At 44.4% G+C, this 27,638-nt stretch overlaps 1 protein-coding gene across 1 annotated transcript in view; it reads right to left on the bottom strand.

Moving 5' to 3' along the window:
• The window catches only part of cntln (centlein, centrosomal protein), a 420,736-nt gene that overhangs the window by 68,781 nt on the left and 324,317 nt on the right, over window positions 1-27,638 (bottom strand). Inside the window, exon 21 of the mRNA XM_078215313.1 lies at window positions 15,908-16,005. Within this exon, the coding sequence (XP_078071439.1) occupies window positions 15,908-16,005 (98 nt within the window). The remainder of the gene's footprint in view (window positions 1-15,907; window positions 16,006-27,638) is intronic.

Below are 27,638 nucleotides of genomic sequence, written 5' to 3' on the forward strand. Positions count from 1 at the left end.
GGGCGACGACTGTTCATCTCTCTCCACAGGTGCTGCCTGACCTGCTGAGTATTTCCACCATTTTGTGTTTTAATTTCAGATTTCCAGCCCCTGTAGTATTTTGCTTTTGCATCTTTGCATATTGTCCTTCATTTTATAAAGTTATTTATTTTCCACATAATAACTGAATAGGGAACAAAATTAACAGCGTAAATTATATGGGCTGTTTGTCTCTTGAAAATGTTTTTAGTCCAAAATCTTCCTTATCCCCTCCACGGATAGCATTCCAAAGCAGAAAACTTTAAGTCTTTTCAATCAAAACAGCTGTAGACTGGACATTTGATGCCGTCAATACAGGAAACAAACTTTAAACACATACGTAGAAAAGGTAATATAATCATGATAGAACTGGAAAATTGAAATGTGTGCATTCAGTTTTAGGAAAGTGTCTACAATTGCTCAAAAAACATAAACAATAAAGATCTAATTTATGAAATATCAAACCAAAGGTAGGATGAACTTTTTAGGACAGTAGGACAAAGACCAGCTGTGGGATTTTCCGACCTCGCTCCTCTAAATCCGGCAAATCCCACCCGAGGTCAACGGACCTTTGCATGGTCCACCCACCCCCCCCCCCCCCCCCCCCCGCTACAATTCCTGTGGTGAGCGGGATGGGAAAATCCCCCAAAAATAGGTTAAAAAGACCAGAAATCTGATATGCAGAGGACAAATTGATTTGAAAGAAAACAATATAATTTCTATGATGGAGTGTCATCTGGATTCAAAACGTTGGCTCCATTCTCTCTCCATAGATGCTGTCAGACCTGATGAGATTTTCCAGCATTTTCTGCTGGTGTTCCAGATTCCAGCATCCAAGGTATTTTGCTTTTATTTGTAATTTCTATAGCACTGTTTAGAAACATAGAAAACTACAGCACAAAACAGGCCCTTCGGCCCCACAAGTTGTGCTAAACATATTCCTACCTTTTAGGCCTACCTATAACCCTCCATCCTATTAAGTCCCATGTACTCATCCAGGAGTCTCTTAAAAGACCCTATTGAGTTTGCCTCCACCACCACTGACGGCAGCCGATTCCACTTGCCCACCACCCTCTGTGTGAAAAACTTCCCCCTAACATTTCCCCTGTACCTACACCCCAGCACCTTAAACCTGTGTCCTCTCATAACAGCCATTTCCACCCTGGGAAAAAGCCTCTGAGAGTCCACCCGATCTATGCCTCTCAACATCTTATATACCTCTATTAGGTCTCCTCTCATCCTACGTCTCTCCAAGGAGAAAAGACCGAGCTCCCTCAGCCTATCCTCATAAGGCATGCCACTCAATCCAGGCAACATCTTTGTAAATCGCCTCTGCACCCTTTCAATCTTTTCCACATCCTTCCTGTAATGAAGCGACCAGAACTGAGCACAGTACTCCAAGTGGGGTCTGACGAGGGTCTTATAAAGCTGCATCATTATCCCCGGACTCCTAAACTCAATCCCTCAATTGATAAAGGCCAGCAAAAGTTTACATATGGAAAGATATAGAAAAAGGGATAATCCAGGAAATTATTGACCGATAAGTCTCACATCAGTGGTTAGGAAGCTATTGGAGAGGATTCTGAGGGATAGGATTTACATGCATTTGGAAAAGCATGTTCTAATTAGGGAAAGTCAGCATGGCTTGTTTGGGGCAAATCATGTCTTACTAACTTGATTGATTGTTTCAAGATGAGGGTAGAGCAATGGATGTTGTGTACATGAATTTTAGTAAGGCTTTCAACAAGGTCCTTCATGGTAGGCTCACCCAGAAGAAGGAAATGAAAATTTAACAACTTGAACACAAAGGCAGCATTTTGTCAAAAAATCCAGAATATGGCTTTACTGAATTAAAAAATATCTTAAAGGGGAGTATGGCATTTCCAACAAACCTATTTTTAATGCGGTGTACAAATTTAATGCAAGATTTTTAACAAATATTTCCTTGCTGTCTAACAAAGATTGTTGATTGTAAAAATGAGCCACGTGCAATGAACAAGGTTCAACTCAAGCAGCCGCTGATGGTTCAAATTCTTTTTAAATTGATGCTATCCCTGAAGGAAAGGAAATATATTTCATTAAGTTTTACATTTTTTAATGTGTTCAAATATATAGCCCAATAAATCTCTTTGCCACAAGGGCTATTAGTTAAAGAACTAACCCTAAATAGGATAAAGAGCAATCCAGTCAATGTGGAATTAGTATTATGCAAATTAGGGACAGGTAAGATATGAAGAAACCACAACATTCTATATTATTCATATAATGTTGAGGATGGTGAAGTGCCCAAGGCTAATACATCGTTGGAGACCAATTAAATTCCTCAAATCAATTCTGCAAGAACAACTATTTTAAATAAAAACGTAAAGTGCTGAAAAACTCAGCCAGTCTGGCAGCATCAAGTTCCAAAAAGAGACAGACTGGACTTGAAAAGTTAACCCTGTTTCTCTCTCCACAGACACTGTCCGACAAGCTGAGTTTTTCCATCACTTTTTATTTCAGATCTCCAGCATCTGCAGTATTTTGCTTTGAAGCTGTTTAAAATTGTGCTCTGCTCATTTTTTGCATTAACTTGTCAGTTTCTCACAGTAAGAAGTCTCACAACACCAGGTTAAAGTCCAACAGGTATATTTGGTAGCACAAGCCACTAGCTTTCGGAGCACTGCTCCTTCGTCAGGTGAGTGGGAGTTCTGTTCACAAACAGGGCATATAAAGACACAAACTCAATTTACAAAATAATGGTTGGAATGCGAGTCTTTACAGGTAATCAAGTCTTAAAGGTACAGACAATGTGAGTGGAGAGAGGGTTAAGCACAGGTTAAAGAGATGTGTATTGTCTCCAGCCAGGACAGTTAGTGAGATTTTGCAAGCCCAGGCAAGTCGTGGGGGTTACAGATAGTGTGACATGAACCCAGGATCCCGGTTGAGGCCATGCTCATGTGTGCGGAACTTGGCTATCAGTCACTGCTCAGCGACTCTGCGTTGTCGTGTGTCGTGAAGGCCACCTTGGAGAACGCTTACCCGAAGATCAGAGGCCGAATGCCCGTGACCGCTGAAGTGTTCCTCAAAAGGAAGAGAACACTCTTGCCTGGTGATTGTCGAGCGGTGTTCATTCATCCGTTGTCGTAGCGTCTGCATGGTCTCCCCAATGTACCATGCCTCAGAACATCTTTTCCTGCAGCGTATCAGGTAGACAACGTTGGCCGAGTTGCAAGTGTATCTCACAGGCCATTCCCTTCTACAACCTGGGTTAAAAACTGGCAGGGACTATTTTGATAAACATCAAATACTGGCTGCAAGACTCTTTGATGAAATGAGTATTGCAGCCAAATGCAGCTCCAAGTGTCGAGGATCCACAGCACAAAACTATCCCTAATTTAGCACTAATTGCCAATCTCATTCAGATAGGCTTCATGATGTCTTCAAGCTTCCACAATGATCAGATGGGGAGCTGGTATGGTTTTCTCACATCAGAATGTGGAGTGTTTTGGAACTCCTAGCTATGCTATCCCTAATGTTGGCATTCAGTTCCTGAACTGGACACTACTTCATTCACCCGCACAAGCTCCCGTCACAATGACCACAGTGATTCACAGAGAAATGATTGAAAAGTATAATAAGCTTCAGACAAATTATTTTAATATTACATCCTCTTGATAAATTCAATATTCTGATTATCCACTGAGATTTAAGTCTTAGGGAATGAAAATGGAATTAAACTTTCCTAATAAATGCAGCACATTGATAAACATCTCAACCAAGGAACTTAAGTAGAAAAATGATAGATTATTGCTCAAAATGGAGAATTGAGGAACAAGACTATGATATGAAAATGATGGAGGAAACTGCAAACAGCTTATAAGAATTTGATTTAAAGACCTTTCGAAAAAATAGACTGCAACTGGATTGCCATGAAGAATCATGTGGAAATCTACCAATAAAGAATGAGTTGAAGTGATTCAATTCATTTCTAACAATGGTTGGCAAAAGCAGTGTGGTATGATTCAAGAATGACACAACATAAAGGCATTACAGGTTGGGAAATCAAAGGACTTAGACTGTAGTTGTATTGATGTCAACTATTTAAAAGATGGTGTGCCTGGATAATGACCTGCTCATTTATACGAGTTTCCAGCCTCAGATCCTCTCAATCGCTAAGATTCGCTACTTTCGTCTCTGTAATATCGTCCGTCTCCGCTTCTGATTTGATTTGATTTATTATTGTCACATCATAGAAATCATAGAAACCCTACAGTACAGAAAGAGGCCATTCGGCCCATCGAGTCTGCACCGACCACAATCCCACCCAGGCCCTACCCCCATATCCCTACATATTTTACTCACTAATCCCTCTAATCTACGCATCCCAGGACACTAAGGGGTAATTTTAGCATGGCCAATCAACCCAACCCGCACATCCACATATGTGGTAACATACAGTGAAAAGTATTGTTTCTTGTGCACTATACAGACAAAACGTACCATTCATAGAGAAGGAAAGGAGAGGGTGCAGAATGTAGTGTTACAGTCATAGCTAGGGTGTAGAGAAAGATCAACTTAATGCAAGGTAAGTCCATTCAAAAGTCTGGCAGCAGCAGGGAAGAAGCTGTTCTTGAGTCGGTTGGTACGTGATCTCAGACTTTTGTAACTTTTTCCCGAAGGAAGAAGGTGGAAGAGGGAATGTCCGGAATGCATGGGGTCCTTAATAATGCTGGCTGCTTTGCCGAGACAGTGGGAAGTGTAGACAGAGTGAATGGATGGGAGGCTGGTTTGAACGATGGACTGGGCTACACTCTGCCTCAGCTCCTTGGCTGCTGAAATCCTCATTCATACTTTAATTACCTTCACATTCAACTAATTCAGTGATCTAGCCATCTCCAGCCCTGTATAAATTTAGGCTCCTCCAAAATTCTACTGCCCAAAATTCTGCTAACTCGAACTAAGTCCGGTTAACTCCTGTGCTCACTCGTTTACAATGGTTCAGCATTAGGCAAGGCTTCAATTTTAAAACTCTCATCCTGGTTTTCCTTCCATGGTTTCATCTTTCCCTCTGTGTATAACCGCTCCAGTCCTACAAACCTCCGGTATCCGTGCTCCTCCGATTCTGGAAGCTCGTATACTCCGGATTTTAATTACTCCACCATTGAAGGACATGCCTTCAGCTGCTCGGGCCCTAAGCTCTGGGATTCACTTCCTGACCATCTCTGCCTCTCTCCTACTTTAAAATGCTGCTGAATCATGTGGTCACTTCTTCAAATAATTCATTCTTCAGCTCAGTGTCAATAGCCTCGAACTAAAATTACATTCAATAGTGTCCACGGTTGCATTCTGAAGTGTTGAAAAATGGTGTTCTGCACCGTAGAAAATACTTCTCATTCTTCAGTCTAATTATAGAATCCTACAGTACAGAAGGAGGCCATTCGGCCCATCGAGTCTGCACCGACCACAATCCCACCCAGGCCCTAGCCCCATAACCCCATGCATTTACCCCAGCTAGTTCCCCTGACACTAAGGGACAATTCAGCATGGCAATCAGCCTAACCCGCACATGTTTGGACTGTGGGAGGAAACTGGAGCACCCGGAGGAAACCCACGCAGACACAGGGGAGAATGTGCAAACTCCACACAGTCAGTGACCCAAGCCAGGAATTGAACCCGGGTCCCTGGTGCTGTGAGGCAGCAGTGGTAACCTCTATGCCACTGTGCTGCCGTTTGTCTTTTAAAAATTCTTTGGGTGGGATTTTCCTCTCTTTTGGCAGAATGGTGCTGCAGGCAGGAAAACGGCATGGAGGCTGCACATAGCTGAAGATAGTGAAGGGGCGGGTCCCATGACATTATGCTGGCAGGACAGGTTCCAAACGCTGTTCACCGAACCACTGAACATCGACTCCCACAGAACCCACCCCCACCCCCCTGCCCTCCGCATGCAGTACTCCAACCCCATCGAACAGACCCACTCGCACTGCCCCCCCCCGGGCACTCTGCCGGCAGTGCCCTGGCACGACCCTCTCCCCCACTGAGCGGTGTAGCCACATAAACTCCTCTGGCAAGTTCTGTGCGCCAGGTTCCCACCATGGGAGGTCTGTCCTAATTCTTATCAATGTGAATGGATTATGTAACGGGCGGGAGAGGTGGGTGTGGGCTTATCAGTCTTAAAGGCCTGATAATGAGATGTAAATTTATTGTAATGGGCTTCCTGATATTGAACGTTGGGATTCCCGTTACAGCACTGGTGCTGGGTGGGGCCAACTGCAATGGAAAATCCCGCTGGTGTGTTGGGCCTCTCATGGAGTTTTGTTCTCTTGGCTCCATTCACATCCGCTATCAACAGGGGCACAAAATCTTAGCCTTTATAAAGATTCTAAAGATAATTTAAACTTAAAATCGTTTCTTGTCCTACCATTTGATCTTGGCTTTCAGAGAAACTCCCCAACAACCTGACAAACATCCAATAATGGAATATCTGTCAATCTGATACTTCTGATGGAGACCATCAGGAATCTCAACTGAGAATTTCCCACATGAGTCTAAGGATACGAAATAGTAGATCATTATGGGGAAGAAATGATCTTAAAGGTGGGAGTCTTCAAAATACTTTAAAGAAAGCAAATTAGTTAGCTAGCGAATATGACATTGAAGTACTCTACCAAAGCTTACTTCTCACTAAATTCAAACTTAAAAACCCATTTACATTCTTCTTCATTGTACTTGTAATTAACTAGAACAAATGTGTAAGCATAGTAGGTTTTTGGCGCTTTAGATGTGCATGAGTCTCATCAATAGCTCAAATTCTTGATAACGCACAATATATTAGATAGGAAGAACAGCTTACTCTTTCCTAATTCCAAGGCAATAAGTGGGTTAGGTAATGAAAAAAACATAAAAATAAACAGATTTCAGTGCTGGGTTTATACCATTCACGATTGTCATACACTTATTCCTTCTGTCTTACCAATAGGCAATGCCTGACACATTTTCAATAAACTCAGCTGCGTCTAGTTTAAAAGACGACCCTGGCACATCCCTTGCCCCCCAAGCGCTGTACTCACTTCCGAGCTCCCCTGAACCAGTCGTGCTTCACACCATTCTGACAGCACACTGCTGTGGATGGAGTTTTTGAAGTGGAGGGATGATGCCGGCAAATGGGCCTGATAATTATAGGTTAATTTATTATAACAAGTTCCCGACATTCAACATCAGAAAACGTGGCCCACCACTGATGTGGGGAGGGGGACAATCACTTCCTGCGATGCAACTTTGGCCTTCTCGTGATATTTTCCATTCTCGTTGCCGAATGAGCCCAACACGAACGGGATTGGAAAATCCTGGCCATTGAATAATAAAATAACATGTAAAGGAAATGTGAGCACTGTCAAAACAATGCACATGAAAATAACCTGGCTTCTTTTACACTGACTAATATCTTGATGCTTTAGCCACTTTTACCACATGCATTCAGCTGGATTCAATTCCTGTAGTTCAGGTATCGTAAAGTTTTTCGATAGTCTTTTCACAAAATGCTGTGTTGCTGCTGCTTTGAGTTAATCCTGCCAGGAAATCTGCTGTCAATGGTATGTCACACTCATCTGTCTCGCATTATCCTCTGTAGCTCATCTGCAGCCACTCTGTGATGTCCATCATCCAACTACACCAAGTCGACCTCTCTTTCTGTCTCCTTCTACTTTTCTCTCCAGAATAGATCTTGGTAACTTTACAGCTCTGATCAAATGGTCAAAATACTGACATTTTCTGTTCTGGATGTCACACTTTAGAGTTCTTTTTGATTTTGCTATTTCAAACACCTCTTCATTTGTCTTGCGGTCTGTTTATGGAATTTCCAGCATATCTCAGCATTCACATTTCAAAGGATTCTGTTTTCTTCCACAGATCTCTATTTATTGTCCAGCCAGACAGAAACGTGGATAGAATGGAGCAGCTCTGAGTCTGTTGCTGCTTACAGGCTTGAGTTTTCTTGTTTTTAACATATCCTTCATCTTTATAAAATTACTTGCTGCTTTCTCGAACCTTCTTCTGGCTTCAGCATCGCATCTCCCATCTTCTGTTATAATTTGTCCTAAATCGACAAACTTATCTACTTGTTCCCAGTGTGACACCATCCTCTTCAATCTTCTAATGTATTCCTCCTAACCACCAATGATTTTATCTTGTTCATACGCAGTTCATATTCTAAACTTTGGGATATTACTTGATCTACAATATTTTCGAGGGCCTATTCTGATTTTGCATGTAGTGCTGTGTCATCAGCGTCTCACAAGATGATTATTTTCTTCCCTCGAATGTTTACCCCTGGAAATATGTTTATTCTCTGAGTAATTTTGTTGATGGTACACAGGCTTGGGGTACTCCCCTCTTCACTTGAAACAAGTCCGGTTGTTCATCTTCTAATCTGATGCTCACTAATTGGTCCCAATATAGGCTCTGGATAACTCTCATATCTTTACTGTCAATGTTATATTTCAACAACACATTCATTAGCTTTTGGTAATAAACACAATCAAACACGTTTTCATAGCATACGTAAATGCACCAAAATCCTTGACAGATCGAAAGGGATAACAACAGATAGTGGGTACATGAAGATGGTAAAATATTGCTCGAAAGGGATGCAGTAGCTAAAATTGGATAGTATACGTCAGTGAGTTGTATGATTATTCAAATGAAGGAAGTCTTCAAGATATAGAGACAAACAATGGACCAAACATGGTGATATCTGAGATAATGAATGCTTCAAAATGGATGGGTACAGGAAAAGCTCCAGGCATGGATGAAATAACAACAGAGCATCTAAACATTCTTGGAGAAATGGAATTAGAAGTGATATCAGAAATATGTGATCAAATATATATCAAAGGATACATTCCAAGTGACTTCATACATTTGGTATTTGCTAAGTTAGCTAAGAAACCTAAAGCAAATGTAATCATATTAGAATTATAAGATTAGAGCATCATCTTATTAAAGTGATCTTGAAAGTCATAATAGAAAAAGATAATGCTTTGAAGTAGAATTTGATGAAATGCCATCTGGATTTAGACCTGGACCTGAATTTTACACTTCTCCACCGACAGGTGTGTAGCTGGTGGACGTAAAACTCCTCCGATGGGTTTCCCGTGCTGGGTTACTGCCCATCTCAATCTCTCTGTAATTTTATGCTGGGACAGACGAGGTTTCAGATGGCCCACTTGCCCTTGCCCCAACTGAGGCCCTTAAGTGGCCCATAAAGGGGAATTTCACAGTAACTTCATTGCAGTGTTAATGTAAGCCTTACATGTGACGAATAAATAAATTTTACTTTTAAAGGGCGGCTTGCCACCCAGCCTCAATTTTTAGGCAGGGGGGAGGAGCTCCCTGGAAATAAAGAGAATTATGTTCAGACCTCAGGCAGGAAAGGGAAGAGGTGCCTCCATCAGATGCACCTTTGTAACTTCAGGCACCCTTGCTTTAGGTCCGACAACTGCAGGGCCCCCACCACCCTCAGCCTCTCCCCAACACCCCAAGACACAACGTCCAACCCCCTTCCCTGGCCTTCCTGATCCACCCACCCTGAGGCCCTCAAAAATGCATTTCTTCCTGGAATCTTGAGGCTTAACCTCAGGACTGCTTGCAGTCCCACTCCTGTCCACTGCAGCTTCTGGCACTGAAGGGACTGGGGAGCTGCCAGCCAATCAGATCACTCGGCAGCTCTCTAAAGTGGGACTTCCTCCCAATGAGGGGCAAAGGTTCTGCCTGCAGCCATTAATGCTCATTGGAGCTTGAAATCACTGGGGGAACAGTGCCTGCAAGGTTGTGTTCCCCACTGATTCTTCAGATGGCAGGATGGAATCCCACCATCTAAAAAATCCTGGCCCTGGAGTGGGAACAAAGGAGGGAATATTTAACCAAAGAACAATCTTGATAAATATCTAATAAAAACAAAAACATTTCCATGTGCTTTCAAGACTATGAAAAGGTGTTCAATCCTCTTTATCACACAACCTTTACTGGATGAAAGAAAACATGAATTCCCTAAATATACATTCCTACAAAACATGATTTTGATAATGAAGAAAATGCTACCAAGTTAAATCAGCCAGCAAAATAATAAAGAGACTGGAGTCATCTCGCCCCTCTACACCTTCAATTACAAATTAGAACTGTGATTTCAATTCTTAGCCCCGTTAACGTAAACCGAGAACTTAATAAACATGACGAAACAGCCAATGTAGCTGACTCTCAAATGAGAAGTTGTAACAAAGTCAGGCCTGACAAATCAGTATTGCTTTATCCATCTGGCTGGGCCAGAGGGAGAAAGTTCAGTATATCATCATTGAACTAATGTCCAACTAGAGTCTGTTTCACAAAGTCAGATCAATTCAGGCAATTGCAGTTATTGCCAGTCAGAACTAATTAAATGTAGGTGAAATTGAAGACTTTAGGATGCAGCTGTCACTAAGTGCAGTCCTGAGGGAATAAAATGCTGACGTGCTGGAAAACAGAGTTATAGGGACAAGCAATGTCCATTTGTTAGCTAATATGAAGTGTTCAAGATGGCCCAGTGTAGGTCACATGGCATCTCCATATGGATCATACAGGAACAAGGATTGACCATGACACTAAGAGAAAAGAAAGCCAATGAATAAAGCCAGCAAGAGGGACAAATAAAGTTTTGTGCATCTTGCCATTCACAAGTGCAAAGTTTCAAAAATTCAGGAGTTAATCCTCAGGTTGCTGTATTTGTTTCAAGGCAATTGAATGCCTGGGGAAAATGTTGCAGTGGAAAGGGGAATCGACCACTGCCCACAAGGATGACACTGGAGAGGGAAGGAAGTGAGCCATAGGAAACTGATCTCCAGATGTGTAAGTGACACCGGCTCTTGAGGGCAGACAAATTATGGGATTAAGACAGGTTATAGGCTGATACAGTGGAAGAGGATAGAATTGAGTCCAAATATGAATTTGTTTCATGAATTACCTGCAGGTTAACATATTCTGTTCTTTTTAAGAGTGAGGCACACTTCTCTGAGATTGGGAACACCAGTTAAAGTAGGATCACATTGGTTAATGAAGCCTTTCTGACATGCTGCTCTAAACTGCAAGGGGTTGTTAGTGATTACGTAGAATTGTACAACACACAACGAGACCATTCGGTCCACCTTTGTCCCTGCAGCTTTTTGAAGGCCCTGGTCAATTAGTTTCTCGCACCTGCTCTTTCCCCATGGTTGTAAATTTTCTCCCCTTCAAGTATTTATCCAATTCCCTTTTGGAAGTTACCATTGAATTTGCTTCCACTGCCCTTTCAGGCAGCATTGTCCATATCAAAATCTAAGCTATTTGAATAAAATACATACCTTGCATTCCCTGACACCGATTTTATATTAATTAAAATACCTGGATTCTTCTTTTCACAGTATGTTCTTCAGATGACAGCAACAACTCTGAGGCCACATAAACATTTAGGGGAACAGGTGATCTTAAATCTGTTCAGAACCTAGTATGAGGTTTTTCTGAAGATTGAACAATGCAATGTGGAACCATTCAATTACACTATTTGATAATGACAAATGCTTATTCATACACCACTAATATTTCCAAATTGAATGTAATTTTTGACTGATTAATTGCACCAATATGCATGGCTATAAATTGAGGGCAGGACAATGCTTAGTCTCAGGGGCAGGGACCCAGGTTCAATTCCGCCTTGGGTGACTGTTTGTGTAGAGTTTGCACGTTCTCCCTGTGTCTGCATGGGTTTTCTCTGGGTGCTCCTGTTTCCTCTCCAAGTCCGAAGATGTGTAGGTTAGGGGTAAATTAGCCATGGTAAATGTGCAGGGTTATGGGGATAGTATGGCGGGGAGGGCCTGAGTTGAATGGTCTTTGAGAGTCGGTGCAGAATCGATGGGCTGAATGGCTTCTTTCTGCAACTGTAGGGATTCTATGATTCTATGTGCAGCAGATGGATTTTAATCTGGAATTTTACCAGGACTATTTAACTCAGTTTATATTAATCATAATTTAAAACATAATTTTAATCATAATTTGAAACTAAAAACTTAAATAATTTTTAGAGATAAATGGGAAAACAGTAAATATACTACAAATCTTGAAAAAACAGTAAATGTTGGAAAGAAAGTGCACAAATTATTGAGTGTCTGAAATATTAATCTCACTTTCCCGCATTTTGTGTTGAATTATTTGCTGGGGATTTCCAGCAGCTTCCACTTTAGAAACGTAATTTTTCCAGAATGCATGCTTTTTCCTTTTCCTCCTCAGATTTGCATCCAAAATGAATGCTGCACTGCAAACCCTACATAGCTGCTGGTGGGAGATCGGAAAAATAGTCTGAGCACCACACACTTCCGCAACCAAGAATCCCCACGGGACACACTTAACTTCAGTGAGATGTTAAAGGCACAGAACTTGATAATAAATCATAAATGTTAACTTAACTGATGGTTAACAGAATGTTGCTCCTGTAAATAAGCATTTTAAACAATTCTTTAAAAAATCAATTCTATACGGTATACAGTTAGTGTGATATTTAATTTCTGAAAAGAATTTGGAAGCTTTTGCAGTTCCTTCATATCACATCTTTGCTACAGCATGTGAAATGAGCATGGTCTATTAGTTATCTAATTACTCTCCAGTAAAAAATAGTTACAGATGAAGGCAGCCATTTAACCCATCAAAGTTTATCCATCCAGAAGAAACATACAATTCCTGCATTATAATATATATTCCTGAAATAATTCAATGCTTTTCTTAACAAACACTTTCTGCCTGTTTTCACAAAACAGGAAGGTGTCAGAAAAATGAGGAAGATCACTGTCATTTTTCTCACATATTGGCAAGTAGACAGGTGGTGGTGTGATTGTTGTAATTGGATTAAGAGACAGGGTGACTGCATGAGTGTCCAAGACAATAGTAAGAAGTGGGGTTGACATGTTAATGAACCACAAGGAACTTCAATAAAAATGTATGCAAGGCAATAAAATAAGTAGTTTTGGAGTGGTTTGTTTTTGTTCAAAGGAGGACAAGGCATGTGGACAGGAGAGCAGGGTAGTGGTGTGTTGAAGTGGCAAGCGACAGGAAGGTCTGGGTCCTGCTTGCAGATGGACCGAAGGTATTCTGCAAAGCGGTCACCCAGTCTGCGTTTGGTCTCTCCGATGTAGAGTAGACTGCATTGGGAGCAGCGAATCAATAGACCAGATTGAAGGAGATGCATGTGAAAGGGGTGTTTAGGACCTGGGATGGTGAGCAGGGAGGAGATAAAGGGACAGGTGTTGCACCTTCTACAATTGCATGGGAAGGTGCCATGGGCAGGGGATGAGGTGTTGGGTGTGATGGAGGAGTGGACCAGGGTGTCACGGAGAGAACGGTCCCTGCGGAATGCTGACAGGGGGAGTGAGGAGAAGATGTGTTGAGTGGTGGCATCATGCTGGAATTGGCGGAAATGGCGGAGGATGATCCTTTGAATGCAGATGCTGGTGGGATGAAAAGTGAGCACAAGGGGGACCCTATTTTCACACAGAGGGTGGTGAGTGTCCGGAACAAGAAGAGGCAGGTAGAATTTTGTCTTTTAAAAAGCATTTAGACAGTTACATGGGTGAGATGGGTATAGAGGGATATGGGCCAAATGTGGGCAATTGGGATTAGCTTAGGGGTTTAATAAAAAAGGATGGCATGGACAAGTTGGGCCGAAGGGCCTGTTTCCATGCTGTAAACCTCTATGACTCTATGCTGGTTCTGGGAGGGAGGGGAGGGGAGAGGAGAGGAGAGGGTGAGAGCAGTGGACCGGAGGATAGTTTGGAGAGACGTGTCAACCACAATGGGTGGAAAATTATGATTGAGGAAGAAGGAACACATATTGGCAGCGCTATTTTGGAAACTGGCATCATCAGAACAAATGCGGCAGAGGCGAAGGCACTTCACCTCATTTCCATTTATTTTATTTCATCTCATTCATTCATTTTATGATCATTTTTCCAGTTCTCCATTCCAGCTCTCCTTCTTGCTGCCCCTATCCTCCCCTCTTCCTGCCGCCGCCACCACCGCCGCCACCACCGACACCACCGCCACCACCGACACCGCCGCCACCGCCGCCACCGCCGCCACCGCCGCCACCGCCGCCGCCACCACCACCACCACCGCCGCCGCCACCACTGCCGCCACCACCACTGCCGCCACCGCCGCCACCGCCACCACCGCCACCGCCGCCACCACTGCCGCCACCACCGCCGCCACCGCCACCACTGCCGCCACCACCACTGCCGCCACCGCCGCCACCGCCACCACCACCACCGCCGCCGCCACCACCACCGCCGCCGCCGCCACCACTGCCGCCGCCACCACTGCCGCCACCACCACTGCCGCCACCGCCACCACCACCGCCACCACCACCACCATCGCCGCCACCACCGCCGCCGCCACCACCACCACCACCGCCGCCACCGCCGCCACCACCGCCGCCACCACCTCAGGGCAACTGCCATAATCCCCAGGCAGTCCCTTAACCATCTGTACCTCTGTTCTGCCATTCACGCATTTTGATCACTTAATGGACACTTTTAGCACCTTTCTCAGCCTCCTGTATCCTCATTTACATTCATTTTCTTTGTCCCATTCCAGCACCCCGCCCCCCCCCCCCCCCGCACTTAATATAAATCTCTGCTGATTTTCTTTGTTCTTACGAAGGGTCATTAAGACTCAAAACGTTGGCTCTATTCTCTCCCCATAGATGCTGTAAGACCTGCTGAGATTTTTCAGCATTTTCTGTTTTTGTTTCAGATTCCAGTATCTGCAGTATTTTGCTTTTATCTCAATATCAACATCCTGGGAGTTACCATTGACCAGAAACTGAACTGGGCCAGCCATATAAATACTGTGACTACAATAGCAGGTCAGAGGCTGGAAAATCTGTGGCCAATAACTCACCTCCTGATTCCCAATGTTTCTCCATAACCAACAAGGAACAAGTCAGGAATATGATGCACTTGCCTGGATGAGTGCAGCTCCAACAACACTCAAAAAGCTCAACACTTTATCCGCCATCTTAAACATTCACTCCTTCCGTCAATGATTCACTGATTCATCAGACACTCACCTGATGAAGGGGCAGCGCTCTGAAAGCTCGTGCTACCAAATAAACCTGTTGGACTTTAACCTGGTGTTGTGAGACTACTTACTGTGCCCACCCCAGTCCAACGCCGGCATCTCCACATCAAACTGATTCACTGTGGCAGCAGCATGTACCATATACAGGTTACACCGCAGAAACTCAGCAATAATTCTTCAGCAATACCTTACAAACCCATGACCTCCACTATCCAGAAGGACAAGAGCAGCAGATGCATGGGAACCCCACCTCCAAGTTCCACTTAAGTCACAGACCATCCCAACTTGTATGACTGTCGCCATTCCTTCATCGTCACTGGGTCTAAATCCTGGAACTCCCTATATAGCAGGATTGTGCCTTCACAACATGAACTGCAGTAGTCCGCTACCAGCATCTCAAAATTCAACTAGGATTGGACAACAAATGCTGGCCTTGCCAGCAACAATAGCAAAGTAGTGACAGAGATTTACCTTTTCTGCCCATTACCTGATCATGAAACTGATGGATGTTACTAATCTAATTGTTCGTGCTTCCTAACTTCACATTTATTGATTATAATGTATCTAAGACAAAGAATAAGTCAATTGTTTGTTCTGCATTCACTATACTCATCAATGTAACACATATGCTTCCTGTTTAGTCTCGTACACAGATTTCTCTAACTTTAGAGGAAACTAATTTAAATGAAATACTGATCGACAGAAAAACAGCTGTTTCATTAAGACAAGGCTACCACTAGGTTGCGCCAAACACAACAAACTATAATGCCATTCCTACCTCTCCTGCAATTGCCGAGTCTGTTCATCTTTTTCTTGGTGGTCAGCTCTCAGAGTTTTGATGGTTGTTAAATGTTTCGAAATCTCACTTGTTGCATTCTGCAACAGACAAACACAATAATTAGCTGGGATAAGAGAACTAAAATCTGTTTAAAAAGTAAACCTTGCGATTTTTGATAGTATTTAAATTATTTCAGTGATAATTTGTTGAATCTGAAGGGCCTAATTTTTAATATTCAGCGAACATTTATATAGTTCATTCCTGTCAACAATTAACTTTTTAGATGTAGATTCCTGTTACGTTTAATGATGTCTTTCTCACATATATACAGTCATGGGAGCTTTTAAATTATGTTTTCTGTCTTTTACTTTTCTACTTGAATACAGCTGGAAAAATGACAATTGCATGACTTATTTACTTTTCTCATTTAATTCAAGTATGTCAGAAATTTTTCATGAAAGGTTGATTTGATAGAGCTGCTTAAAATCATGATGGTATAAGAAAGTGTAGAGATTGAACAGATTGTTTCCAATGGTAGGGGGATCTCGAACAAGGAGACCGAGGTTAAATAGGAGAGATTTAGCACAGATAGCAGGACAAAAACATTTTTAGACAGTGCAGATTGCACAAACAGAGTTAGTGATTGAAGCAGAGAGCAAGTCAACATTTAAAATACATTTGATAGATGTTTGAAGAAAAGGGAATAAAGGAAAGAGAGCGTACACGTGGAATTAGTATACTGCCCACCTGGAGGATAAACACAAACAGGGACTGGTTTTGCTGAACAGCCCATTTCTCTACTGCAATTTCCAAACAATCACTGCATTGCCATTCATGAAACTAAGAAGACAAGTGGCAGAAATGAGGAACAGGTATTTCTGGAGGGTAACTATACTCAAGACACAGACAATGAATGAGAGTGACAGAAAAAGGGAGCAAGTGAGATGGAGATACCGAGAAAAAGACAGGTAGAAACAGAAGGAGTGAGGGGCAGAGGGGAAGAGCCATGGAGAGCATGATATGGGAATTGTTACTGCCCAGCTTCTGTGAAGCAATAACCAAAATGTATGACAACTCACACTACATGGCAATCAGGTAAAAACAGAACTGGGAAGTTAGAGCATGCACTTGTGAGGGAAACAGGCGAATCAGAAGAGCTGGAGATTCCACCCTGCTTATGTGCAACTATAATACCCAGGCTGTGGTGTGAAAACCAGGCAGAAAATATGCAAAATGTAAGCGAAACAGAAAAAGAATAAAACATAGATTTAATTTTCAAGCTTTGATATTGCTTAAGTTATGAAGTGAATATATTTGCACCTAATAATTTTCTATAGGGTGGAGATTCTCTTTTGTCATTGCTATTTGCACTGGGACCTGAGAGAGGAGTTCCAGAGGTGCATTGAGGCTAATTAGCAACACCTAGGCCATTGGAAAATGAGGACAGAAAAGGAGAAAAATGAAGGGGACATGACAGGCTGAAGATGAAATATGAGGGGATAGAGAGAGGAAATGGGTATATCCCAGGAATCAATTCTGGTTCAAGATGATTTGTCCTTGGGTGTAATCTGCTGATGGTATAAGAGTAGGTGGCCCAGCATAAGTCGAGGAGGACTGTAAAAGACTCGAGCAAGACAGTCAGGTTAGCGGAATATGCAAACCTTGGGAAAATATGATTTAATGGATGGAATTGTGCAGGAATATATTTTGGGAAAAGGAAGGAATGGTCGTGTGTGCTCATTGTAAAAGTGCTGAATGCTGTGGATGCAAACACAGTCAGGGTTCAGATAAAAAATATTCTTTGAAAATACAAATGAAGTAGACTGATGATGGCATTCTTCTGTCTCGGGAGAGGGTGGACTGCCCCATCACTTCCAGAGTGAACATCCTCTGTTGGTCTTGTGCCAGTAGCAGGTTCGAATAGAGCTTGCCTTTGGAGATGGGGACATCATCCATTCAGTACACATGATTCAGCCAACAGAATAGTCGTTGATTCAGAAGAGCAAATGTGAGGGATCGCCGCACACCCATGTACTTCCAAATTTGGCACTCTATATTGCCAGGAAATGCCCAATATTCATCTGAGGCTGCAGAGGTGGAAGACCTTCAGCCACCTTCCTTGGTTTATGTAAGTTGTCTGCGCCTGGCTAAATTAAAGGAGGGTGCAGAGGACACAAGTCTGGTACACATGGAGCTTTGTACTGTTCAGTTAATTAACTGTTCACCCACACTCTGACATGACAGCTGCAGCCTTGGCAACCTTAGCTTTGATTTCAGCATCAAGGGACAGGCTGCTGGTCATTTTTTGATCCAAGTTAACAACTTCCAGGGTGAGGTTATCAATGTTGATGGAGAGTGGCGTCTCTATGTCCTGGCCTATAACCTTGGTCTTCCTGACATTGATTGTCAGACCAAACACCTTGCAGGCTCGGGACAACCAATCTACAGGCTGTTGTAGATTAACTTTAGTGCGTCACATAGGCATGCAAGCCTTTTTTTATATATGCTCAATGTAGTCAATCAATGCCCTTCACCTACGTATCCTTAACATTGACAATAAAATTAACATATCCTTACTCTGAACCGCCCTCTTGGTAATTCAGTGGCTTTCTCGGCCGTTTAAGAGTCAACCGTATTACTGTGGGTCTGGATCACACAGAGGTCAAACTAGATCGGAACACTAAAGTTTCTTTCCTAAAGTACATTTGTGAACCAGATGGATTTTTCTGACAGTCAGGGAATATCATGGGGACCATTACCCAATCCTTGCCTTTTAATTCCAGATGTATTTATTTAATTAGTTTAAAGTCCTCAGCTGTTGTGGTGGGATTTTAACTCATTTTTCATGATAACAAGTCCAGTAACAGAAGACCGGTCTGCAGGGAGCGGTCGGAGGGCGGAGCTGAGCGTTACTGTGAGTATAAAACTTAACTTAGCGGGGAAGGTGATTGGCGGTTGCAGGTTACATTTGCATTAGTGCAGTCACTGTGACCAGAAGGTGGTTTGTGGAGGAGCTGCTGTGAAGGGACAGTTGGGACAGTTGGCAAATGGAGTTTAACCCTGATAAATGTGAGGTGATTCATTTTGGTATGACTAATTTAAATGTGGATTACAGGGTCAAAGGTAGGGTTCTGAAGACTGTGGAGGAACAGAGAGATCTTGGGGTCCATATCTACAGATCTCTACAGGTTGCCACTCAAGTGGATAGAGCTGTGAAGAAGGCCTATAGTGTGTTAGCTTTTATTAACGGGGGGTTGGAGTTTAAGAGCCGTGGGGTTATGCTGCAACTGTACAGGACCTTGGTGAGACTACATTTGGAATATTGTGTGCAGTTCTGGTCACCTCACTATAAGAAGGATGTGGAAGCGCTGGAAAGAGTGCAGAGGAGATTTACCAGGATGCTGCCTGGTTTGGAGGGTAGGTCTTATGAGGAAAGGTTGAGGGAGCTAGGGCTGTTCTCTCTGGAGCGGAGGAGGCTGAGGGGAGACTTAATAGAGGTTTATAAAATGATGAAGGGGATAGATAGAGTGAACGTTCAAAGACTATTTCCTCGGGTGGATGGAGCTATTACAAGGGGGCATAACTATAGGGTTCGTGGTGGGAGATATAGGAAGGATATCAGAGGTAGGTTCTTTACGCAGAGAGTGGTTGGGGTGTGGAATGGACTGCCTGCAGTGATAGTGGAGTCAGACACTTTAGGAACATTTAAGCGGTTATTGGATAGGCACATGGAGCACACCAGGATGATAGGGAGTGGGATAGCTTGATCTTGGTTTCAGATAAAGCTCGGCACAACATCGTGGGCCGAAGGGCCTGTTCTGTGCTGGACTGTTCTATGTTCTAACTTTGTCTGCAGGAAGTATGTCCAGTTGCAGCTCCTCACAGACCGCATTGTTCGGTTGGAGCGGCAGGTGGATGCACTGCGGAGCATACAGGAGGCAGAGAGTGTGATAGACACTAGTTACAGGGAGGTTGTCACACCACAGATTCAGACAGGTAGATGGGTGACTGCCAGGAGAGGCAGGCAGGTGATGCAGGAGTCTCCTGTGTCTATTCCCCTTTCAAACAGGTATATAATTTTGGATGCTGTTGAGGGGGATAGCCTGTCAGGGGGAGATACCAGCAATAGCCAGGCCTGTGACACCACAGCTGGTTCTGCTGTGGGAAAGGGTCTGGCAAAGAGCAAGCAAGCAGTAGTAATAGGGGACTCGCTAGTTAGAGGCACAGACAGGCATTTCTGTGGCCGCAATCGAGACTCCATGATGGTGTGTTGCCTCCCTGGTGCCAGGGTCAAAGACGTCTCTGAGCGATTGCAGGACATTCTTAAGGGGGAGAGTGAGCAGCCAGAGGTCGTTGTACATATTGGTACCAACAACATAGGTGGGAAATGGGAAGAGGTCCTGAAATGTGAATATAGAGAGTTGGGCAGAAGATTAATGTGCAGGACCTCGAAGGTAGTAATTTCAGGACTACTACCGGTGCCATGTGCGAGTGAGAGTAGGAATAGGATTAGGCAGATGAATGCCTGGCTTGAGAGCTGGTGCAGGGGGCAGGGATTTAGATTTTTGGAACATTGGGATCTTTTCTGGGGAAGGGCTGACCTGTTCAAGAGGGATGGGTCACATTTGAACTGGAGGGGGACTAACATCCTGGCGGGGAGATTTGCGAGAGCCACTCGGGAAGGTTTAAACTAGTTTGGCAGGGGGGTGAGATCCAAAGCAGTAGGGAGAGAGAAGAGAAGTTTGAGGACAGCACGGAAGTTAAAGAGAACACATTAATTAGTAAAGGCAGTGTCAGTAATCCTAGTACCGGACAGATCAGACAGAAGCAAGACAGAGAGCAAGGGAAGTCCCGATTAAACTGCATTTATTTCAATGCAAGAGGCCTAACGGGCAAGGCAGATGAACTCAGGGTATTGATGGGTACATGGGACTGGGATGTTATAGCAATTACTGAAACATGGCCAAGGGAGGGACAGGACTGGCAGCTCAATGTTCCAGGGTACAGATGCTATAGGAAAGATAGAACAGGAGGTAAGGGAGGAGGGGGAGTTGCACTTTTGATTAGGGAAAGCATCACGGCTGTACTGAGAGGGGATATATCCGAGGGTTCGGCCACTGAGGCTATATGGGTAGAACTGAGAAATAACCCTATCAACCCTATCACTTTGATAGGGTTGTACTACAGGCCCCCAAATAGTCAGCGGGAAATTGAGGAGCAAATATGTAAGGAGATTACAGATAGCTCCAAGAAAAATAATATGGTAAGTCGGAGATTTTAATTTTCCCAGCATTGACTGGGACAGCCATAGTATTAGAGGGTTGGATGGAGAGAAATTTGTTGAGTGTATTCAGGAGGAATTTCTCATTCAGTATGTGGATGACCCGACTAGAGAGGGGGCAAAACTTGACTTCCTCTTGGGAAATAAGGAAGGGCAGGGACAGAAGTGTTAGAGAGGGATCACTTTGGGACCAGTGACCATAATTCTATTAGTTTTAAGATAGCTATAGAGAATGATAGGTCTGGCCCAAAAGTTAATATTCTAAATTGGGGCAAGGCCAATTTTGATGGTATCAGGCAGGAACTTTCAAAAGTTAATTGGGGGAGTCTGTGGGAAGGCAAAGTCTGGTAAGTGACATGCTTTCAAAAGTGTGTTAACCAGGGTTCAGGGTATACACATTCCTCTTAGAGTGAAGGACAAGGCTGGCAGAAGTCGGGAACCCTGGATGACTCGGGATATTGAGGCCCTGGTCAAGAAGACGAAAGAGGCACATGACGTGCATAGGCAGCTGGGATCAAGTGAATCTCTTGAAGAGTATAGGGGGTGTAGGAGTAGAGTTAAGAGAGAAATCAGGAGGGCAAAAGGGGACACAAAATTGTTTTGGCAGATAAGGCAAAGGAGAATCCAAAGAGCTTCTACAAATACATAAAGGGCAAAAGAGTAACAAGGGAGAGAGTAGGGCCTCTTAAGGATCAACAAGGTCATCTATGTGTGGATCCAGAAGAGATGGGTGAGATCCTAAATGAATATTTCGCATCAGTATTTACTGTTGAGAAAAGCATGGATGTGAGGGAACTTAAAATTGATGTCTTGACGAGTGTACATATTACAGAGGAGGTGCTGGAAGTCTTAAAGCGCATCAAGGTAGATAAATCTGCAGGACCTGATGAGGTATATCCCAGGACGTTGTGGGAGGCGAGGGAGGAAATTGCGGGTCCCCGAGCAGAGATATTTGAATCATCGGTAGTCATGGGTGAGGTGCCTGAAGATTGGAGAGTGGCAAATGTTGTGCCTTTGTTTAAAAAGGGCTGCAGGAAAAAGCCTGGGAACTACAGGCCAGTGAGCTTCACATCTGTGGTGGGTAAATTGTTGGAAGGTATTTTGAGAGACAGGATCTATAGGCATTTAGAGATGCAAGGACTGATTAGGGACAGTCAGCATGGCTTTGTGAGTGGAAAATCATGTCTCACAAATTTGATTGAGTTTTTTGAAGGAGTAACCAAGAAGGTAGATGAGGGCGGTGCAGTTGATGTTGTCTACATGGACTTAAGCAAGGCCTTTGACAAGGTACCGCATGGTAGGTTGTTGCATAAAGTTCAATCTCACGGGATCCAGGGTGAGGTATCTAAATGGATACAAAATTGGCTTCTTGACAGGATGTGGAGATGCCGGCGTTGGACTGGAGGAACAGAGAGATCTTGGGGTCCATATCCACAGATCTCTAAAGGTTGCCAGTCAAGTGGATAGAGCTGTGAAGAAGGCCTATAGTGTGTTAGCTTTTATTAACAGGGGGTTGGAGTTTAAGAGCCGTGGGGTTATGCTGCAACTGTACAGGACCTTGGTGAGACCACATTTGGAATATTGTGTGCAGTTCTGGTCACCTCCCTATAAGAAGGATGTGGAAGCGCTGGAAAGAGTGCAGAGGAGATTTACCAGGATGCTGCCTGGTTTGGAGGGTAGGTCATATGAGGAAAGGTTGAGGGAGCTAGGGCTGTTCTCTCTGGAGCGGAGGAGGCTGAGGGGAGACTTAATAGAGGTGTATAAAATGATGAAGGGGATAGATAGAGTGAACGTTCAAAGACTATTTCCTCGGGTGGATGGAGCTATTACAAGGGGGCATAACTATAGGGTTCGTGGTGGGAGATACAGGACGGATATCAGAGGTAGGTTCTTTACGCAGAGAGTGGTTGGGGTGTGGAATGGACTGCCTGCAGTGATAGTGGAGTCAGACACTTTAGAAACATTTAAGCGGTTATTGGATAGGCACATGGAGCACACCAGGATGATAGGGAGTGGGATAGCTTGATCTTGGTTTCAGATAAAGCTCGGCACAACATCGTGGGCCGAAGGGCCTGTTCTGTGCTGTACTGTTCTATGTTCTATAAACACAGTAAGAAGTTTAACAGCACCAGGTTAAAGTCCAACCTGTTGGACTTTAACCTGGTGTTGTTAAAGTTCTTGACAGGAGCCAGGGGATGGTTGTAGAGAGCTGTTTTTCAAACTGGAGGCCTGTGACCAGCGGTGTGCCTCAGGGATCAGTGCTGGGCCCACTGTTATTTGTCATTTATATTAATGATTTGGATGAGAATAGAGGGGGCATGGTTAGTAAGTTTGCAGATGACACCAAGATTGATGGCATGGTGGACAGTGAGGAAGGTTATCTCCAATTACAGCGGGATCTTGATCAATTGGGCCAGTGGGCTGACGAATGGCAGATGGAGTTTAATTTAGACAAATGCGAGGTGATGCATTTTGGTAGACTGAACCAGGGCAGGACTTACTCAGTTAATGGTAGGGCGTTGGGGAGAGTTACAGAACAAAGAGATCTAGGGGTACATGTTCATAGCTCCTTGAAAGTAGAGTCACAGGTGGACAGAGTGGTGAAGAAGGCATTCGGCATGCTTGGTTTCATCAGTCAGAACATTGAATACAGGAGTTGGGACGTCTTGTTGAAGTTGTACAAGACATTGGTAAGGCCACACTTGAAATAGTGTGTGCAATTCTGGTCACCCTATTATAGAAAGGATATTATTCAACTAGAAAGAGTGCAGAAAAGATTTGCTAGGATGCTACCGGGACTTGATGGACTTTTTTCTCAGGAGTGCAGGAGGCTGAGGGGTGACCTTATTGAGGTCTATAAAATAATGAGGGGCATTGACGAGGTAGATAGTCAATATCTTTTCCCAAAGGTAGGGGAGTCCAAAACTAGAGGGCATAGGTCCAAAACTAGACGGCATAGGTGCAAAACTAGAGGGCATAGGCCGGGCGCAGGGTGACCTGGGAAGAAAATTTGTTTTTTTTTAAGCGCGCGGGAGGTTTAAAAGCAGGCCGCATTATCCAGCGGGTAGTGTCGTTAGCGGGCAGCGGAGTGAGCAGGGAGCAGAGTGAGAGCTAAAGGGCTTTGGCTTATCGGGCTTCGGTGTAAACAGGCAGAGGCAGGGTAGGCACTGTTCTTCGTTCATCCAGTAATTTAACGAAAGGGGTAATTATGAGTGGGAGGCCAATTTTTTGCTGTCGGATGTGGGAGTTCATGGAGTCGCCGAGCCTCCCGGGAGTCCATATCTGCGCCAGGTGCATCGAACTGCAGCTCCTGAGAGACCGCGTTAGGGAACTGGAGCTGCGGCTCGATGACCTTAGTCTAGTCAGGGAAAATGAGAAGTTAATAGGTAGAAGTTACAGGCAGGTCGTCACACCAGGGCCACGGGAGGAGGACACGTGGGTCACGGTTAGGAAGGGTAAAGGTCACGTACCAGAGAGTACCCCGGTGGTTGGCCCCCTTAACAGTAAGGGATGGGTGTCAGATGGGAGAGAGGAGGGGAGAGAGCAGTCAGTGATGGGATCCCCTGTGGTTGTCCCCCTCCAAAATAAGTATACCATTATGGATACTGTGGGCGGGGATGACCCTCCAGGGGTAAGCCACAGTGACCAGGTCACTGGCACGGAATCAGGCTCTGTGGCTCAGGAGGGAAAGAGGGGAACCAGGAGAGCAATGGTAGTGGGGGATGCAATAGTTAGAGGCACAGACAGGCGGTTCTGTGGGCGCGAACGAGACTCCAGGATGGTAGTCTGCCTCCCTGGTGCCGGGGTCCTGGATGTCTCTGAGCGGGTAGGAAGCATCCTAAAAAAGACGGGTAACCAGACAGACGTCATTGTCCACATTGGTGCAAATGACGTAGGCAGAAAGAGCAGGGAGGTCCTGCGAGAGAAATTCAGGGAGTTGGGTAGTAGGCTGAAAAGCAGGGCCTCTAGGGTAGCGATCTCTGGACTACTCCCAGTGCCACAAGCTAGTGAGGCTAAGAACAGGGAGACTGCACAGCTGAATGTGTGGCTAAAGGACTGGTGCAGGAGGGAGGGTTTCGAATTCGTGGATCACTGGGAAGTCTTCAAGAGAGGATGGCACCTGTACAAGAAGGACGGGTTGCACCTAAACTGAAGGGGTACGAATATCCTAGCTGTGAGTTTTGCTAGTGTGGTTCGGGTGGGTTTAAACTAATGTGGCAGGGGGGTGGGGATCAGAACAATAGGTCAATAAGCACAGAGGCTGGGGACGAGGTGGGGGCCAAGACAAGGCTATCTAAGAGGAAGAGCATTCTGGGGGAGGATGACCTCAGTGGGCCTGGAGGTCTGGACTGCATCTGCTTCAATGCAAGCAGCATCACGGGCAAGACAGACGAGCTTAGAGCCTTAATGCTTGCGCAGAACTTGGATGTGGTTGCAGTGACGGAGACTTGGTTAAAAGGACAGGACTGGCAGCTGAATATTCCGGGGTATAAGTGTTTTAGGCGAGACAGAGGAGGGGCAAGGAGAAGTGGGGGAGTAGCAATGCTGGTTAGGGAGCATATTACAGCGGTACAGAGGGTGGACAATATGGAAGGGTCAGGTAACGAGTCACTGTGGGTGGAGCTCAGAAACAGGAAGGGCGCAGTCACTATGCTGGGGGTATACTACAGGCCTCCCAACAGCCCACGGGAAGTTGAGGAACGGATATGTAAGGAGATTCTGGACAGGTGCAGAAAAAATAGGGTTGTTGTAGTGGGAGATTTTAATTTCCCTCACATCGACTGGAAATCGCTCAGGGCTGGGGGCCTGGACGGGGAAGAATTTATAAAATGCGTACAGGAAGGTTCTTTGGAACAATATGTTGACAGTCCAACTAGAGAGGGGGCTATACTGGACCTAGTACTGGGGAATGAGCCCGGTCAGGTCATCAAAGTTGCAGTCGGGGAACATGTGGCAAATAGTGACCACAATTCTGTAAACTTTAGGATAATAATGGAAAAAGATGAGTGTTGTCCTATGGGTAAGGTGCTGAATTGGGGGAAGGCTAACTACAGCCGGATTAGGCAGGATTTGGTGGCTGTTGATTGGGAGAGGCTGTTTGAGGGTAAATCCACATCTGGCATGTGGGAGTCTTTTAAGGAACAGTTGATAGGACTGCAGGACAGGCATGTGCCTGTAAAGAGGAAGGATAGGAAAGGTAGGATTCGAGAGCCGTGGATAACCAGTGAATTTGTGGGTCTAATCAAAAAGAAAAAAGAGGCATACATGAGGTCCAGGCAGCTAAAAACAGATGGAGCACTGGAGGAATACAGAGAAAGTAGAAAAGAACTCAAACAGGGACTTAGAAGGGCAAAAAGGGGTCACGAAATGTCCTTGGCAGGCAGGATTAAGGAGAATCCTAAGGCATTTTATACATACGTTAGGAACAAGAGGGTTGTTAGGGAAAGAATCGGACCTCTCAGGGACAAAGGAGGGGAATTATGCTGAGAACCAAAGGAAGTGGGTGAGATCCTAAACGAATACTTTGCATCAGTATTCACAAAGGAGAGGGACATGTTGACTGGTAGTGTCTCAGAGAGATGTGTTGACCCATTAGAAAAAATCTCAATTACAAGGGAGGAAGTGTTAGGTTTTTTAGGAAACATTAAGACAGACAAATCCCCAGGGCCGGATGGCATCTATCCCAGACTCCTCAGGGAGGCGAGAGATGCAATTGCTGGGCCTCGAACAGAAATCTTTGTCTCTTCACTGGACACAGGTGAAGTCCCAGAGGATTGGAGGATAACAAGTGTGGTCCCGTTATTTAAGAAGGGTAGCAAGGATAACCCGGGTAATTATAGGCCAGTGAGCTTGACGTCTGTGGTGGGGAAGTTGTTGGAGAAGATTCTTAGAGATAGGATATGTGCGCATTTAGAACTGAATAATCTCATTAGCGATAGACAGCATGGTTTTGTACGAGGGAGGTCATGCCTCACAAATTTGGTTGAGTTTTTTGAGGAGGTGACAAAAACGATTGACGAGGGAAGGGCCGTGGATGTCGTCTATATGGATTTTAGTAAAGCGTTTGACAAGGTCCCTCATGGCAGGCTGGTGCAAAAGGTTAAATCTCACGGGATAAAAGGTGAGCTCGCGAGATGGGTGGAGAACTGGCTTAGTAGCGTAGCAGTGAAGGGGTCTTTTTCCGGTTGGAGGTCTGTGACTAGTGGTGTTCCGCAGGGCTCTGTACTGGGACCTCTGCTGTTTGTGATATATATAAATGATTTGGAGGTAGATGTAACTGGTGTGATCAGTAAGTTTGCGGACGACACGAAGATTGCTGGAGTTGCGGATAGTGATGAACATTGTCAGAGAATACAGCAGGATATAGATAGGCTGGAACATTGGGCGGAGAAATGGCAGATGGAATTTAATCCAGATAAATGCGAAGTGATGCATTTCGGTAGATCTAAT

This window comes from Mustelus asterias, chromosome 6 (genome assembly GCF_964213995.1).
Source record: "Mustelus asterias chromosome 6, sMusAst1.hap1.1, whole genome shotgun sequence".
In the NCBI taxonomy this organism is placed as follows: Eukaryota; Metazoa; Chordata; class Chondrichthyes; order Carcharhiniformes; family Triakidae; genus Mustelus; species Mustelus asterias.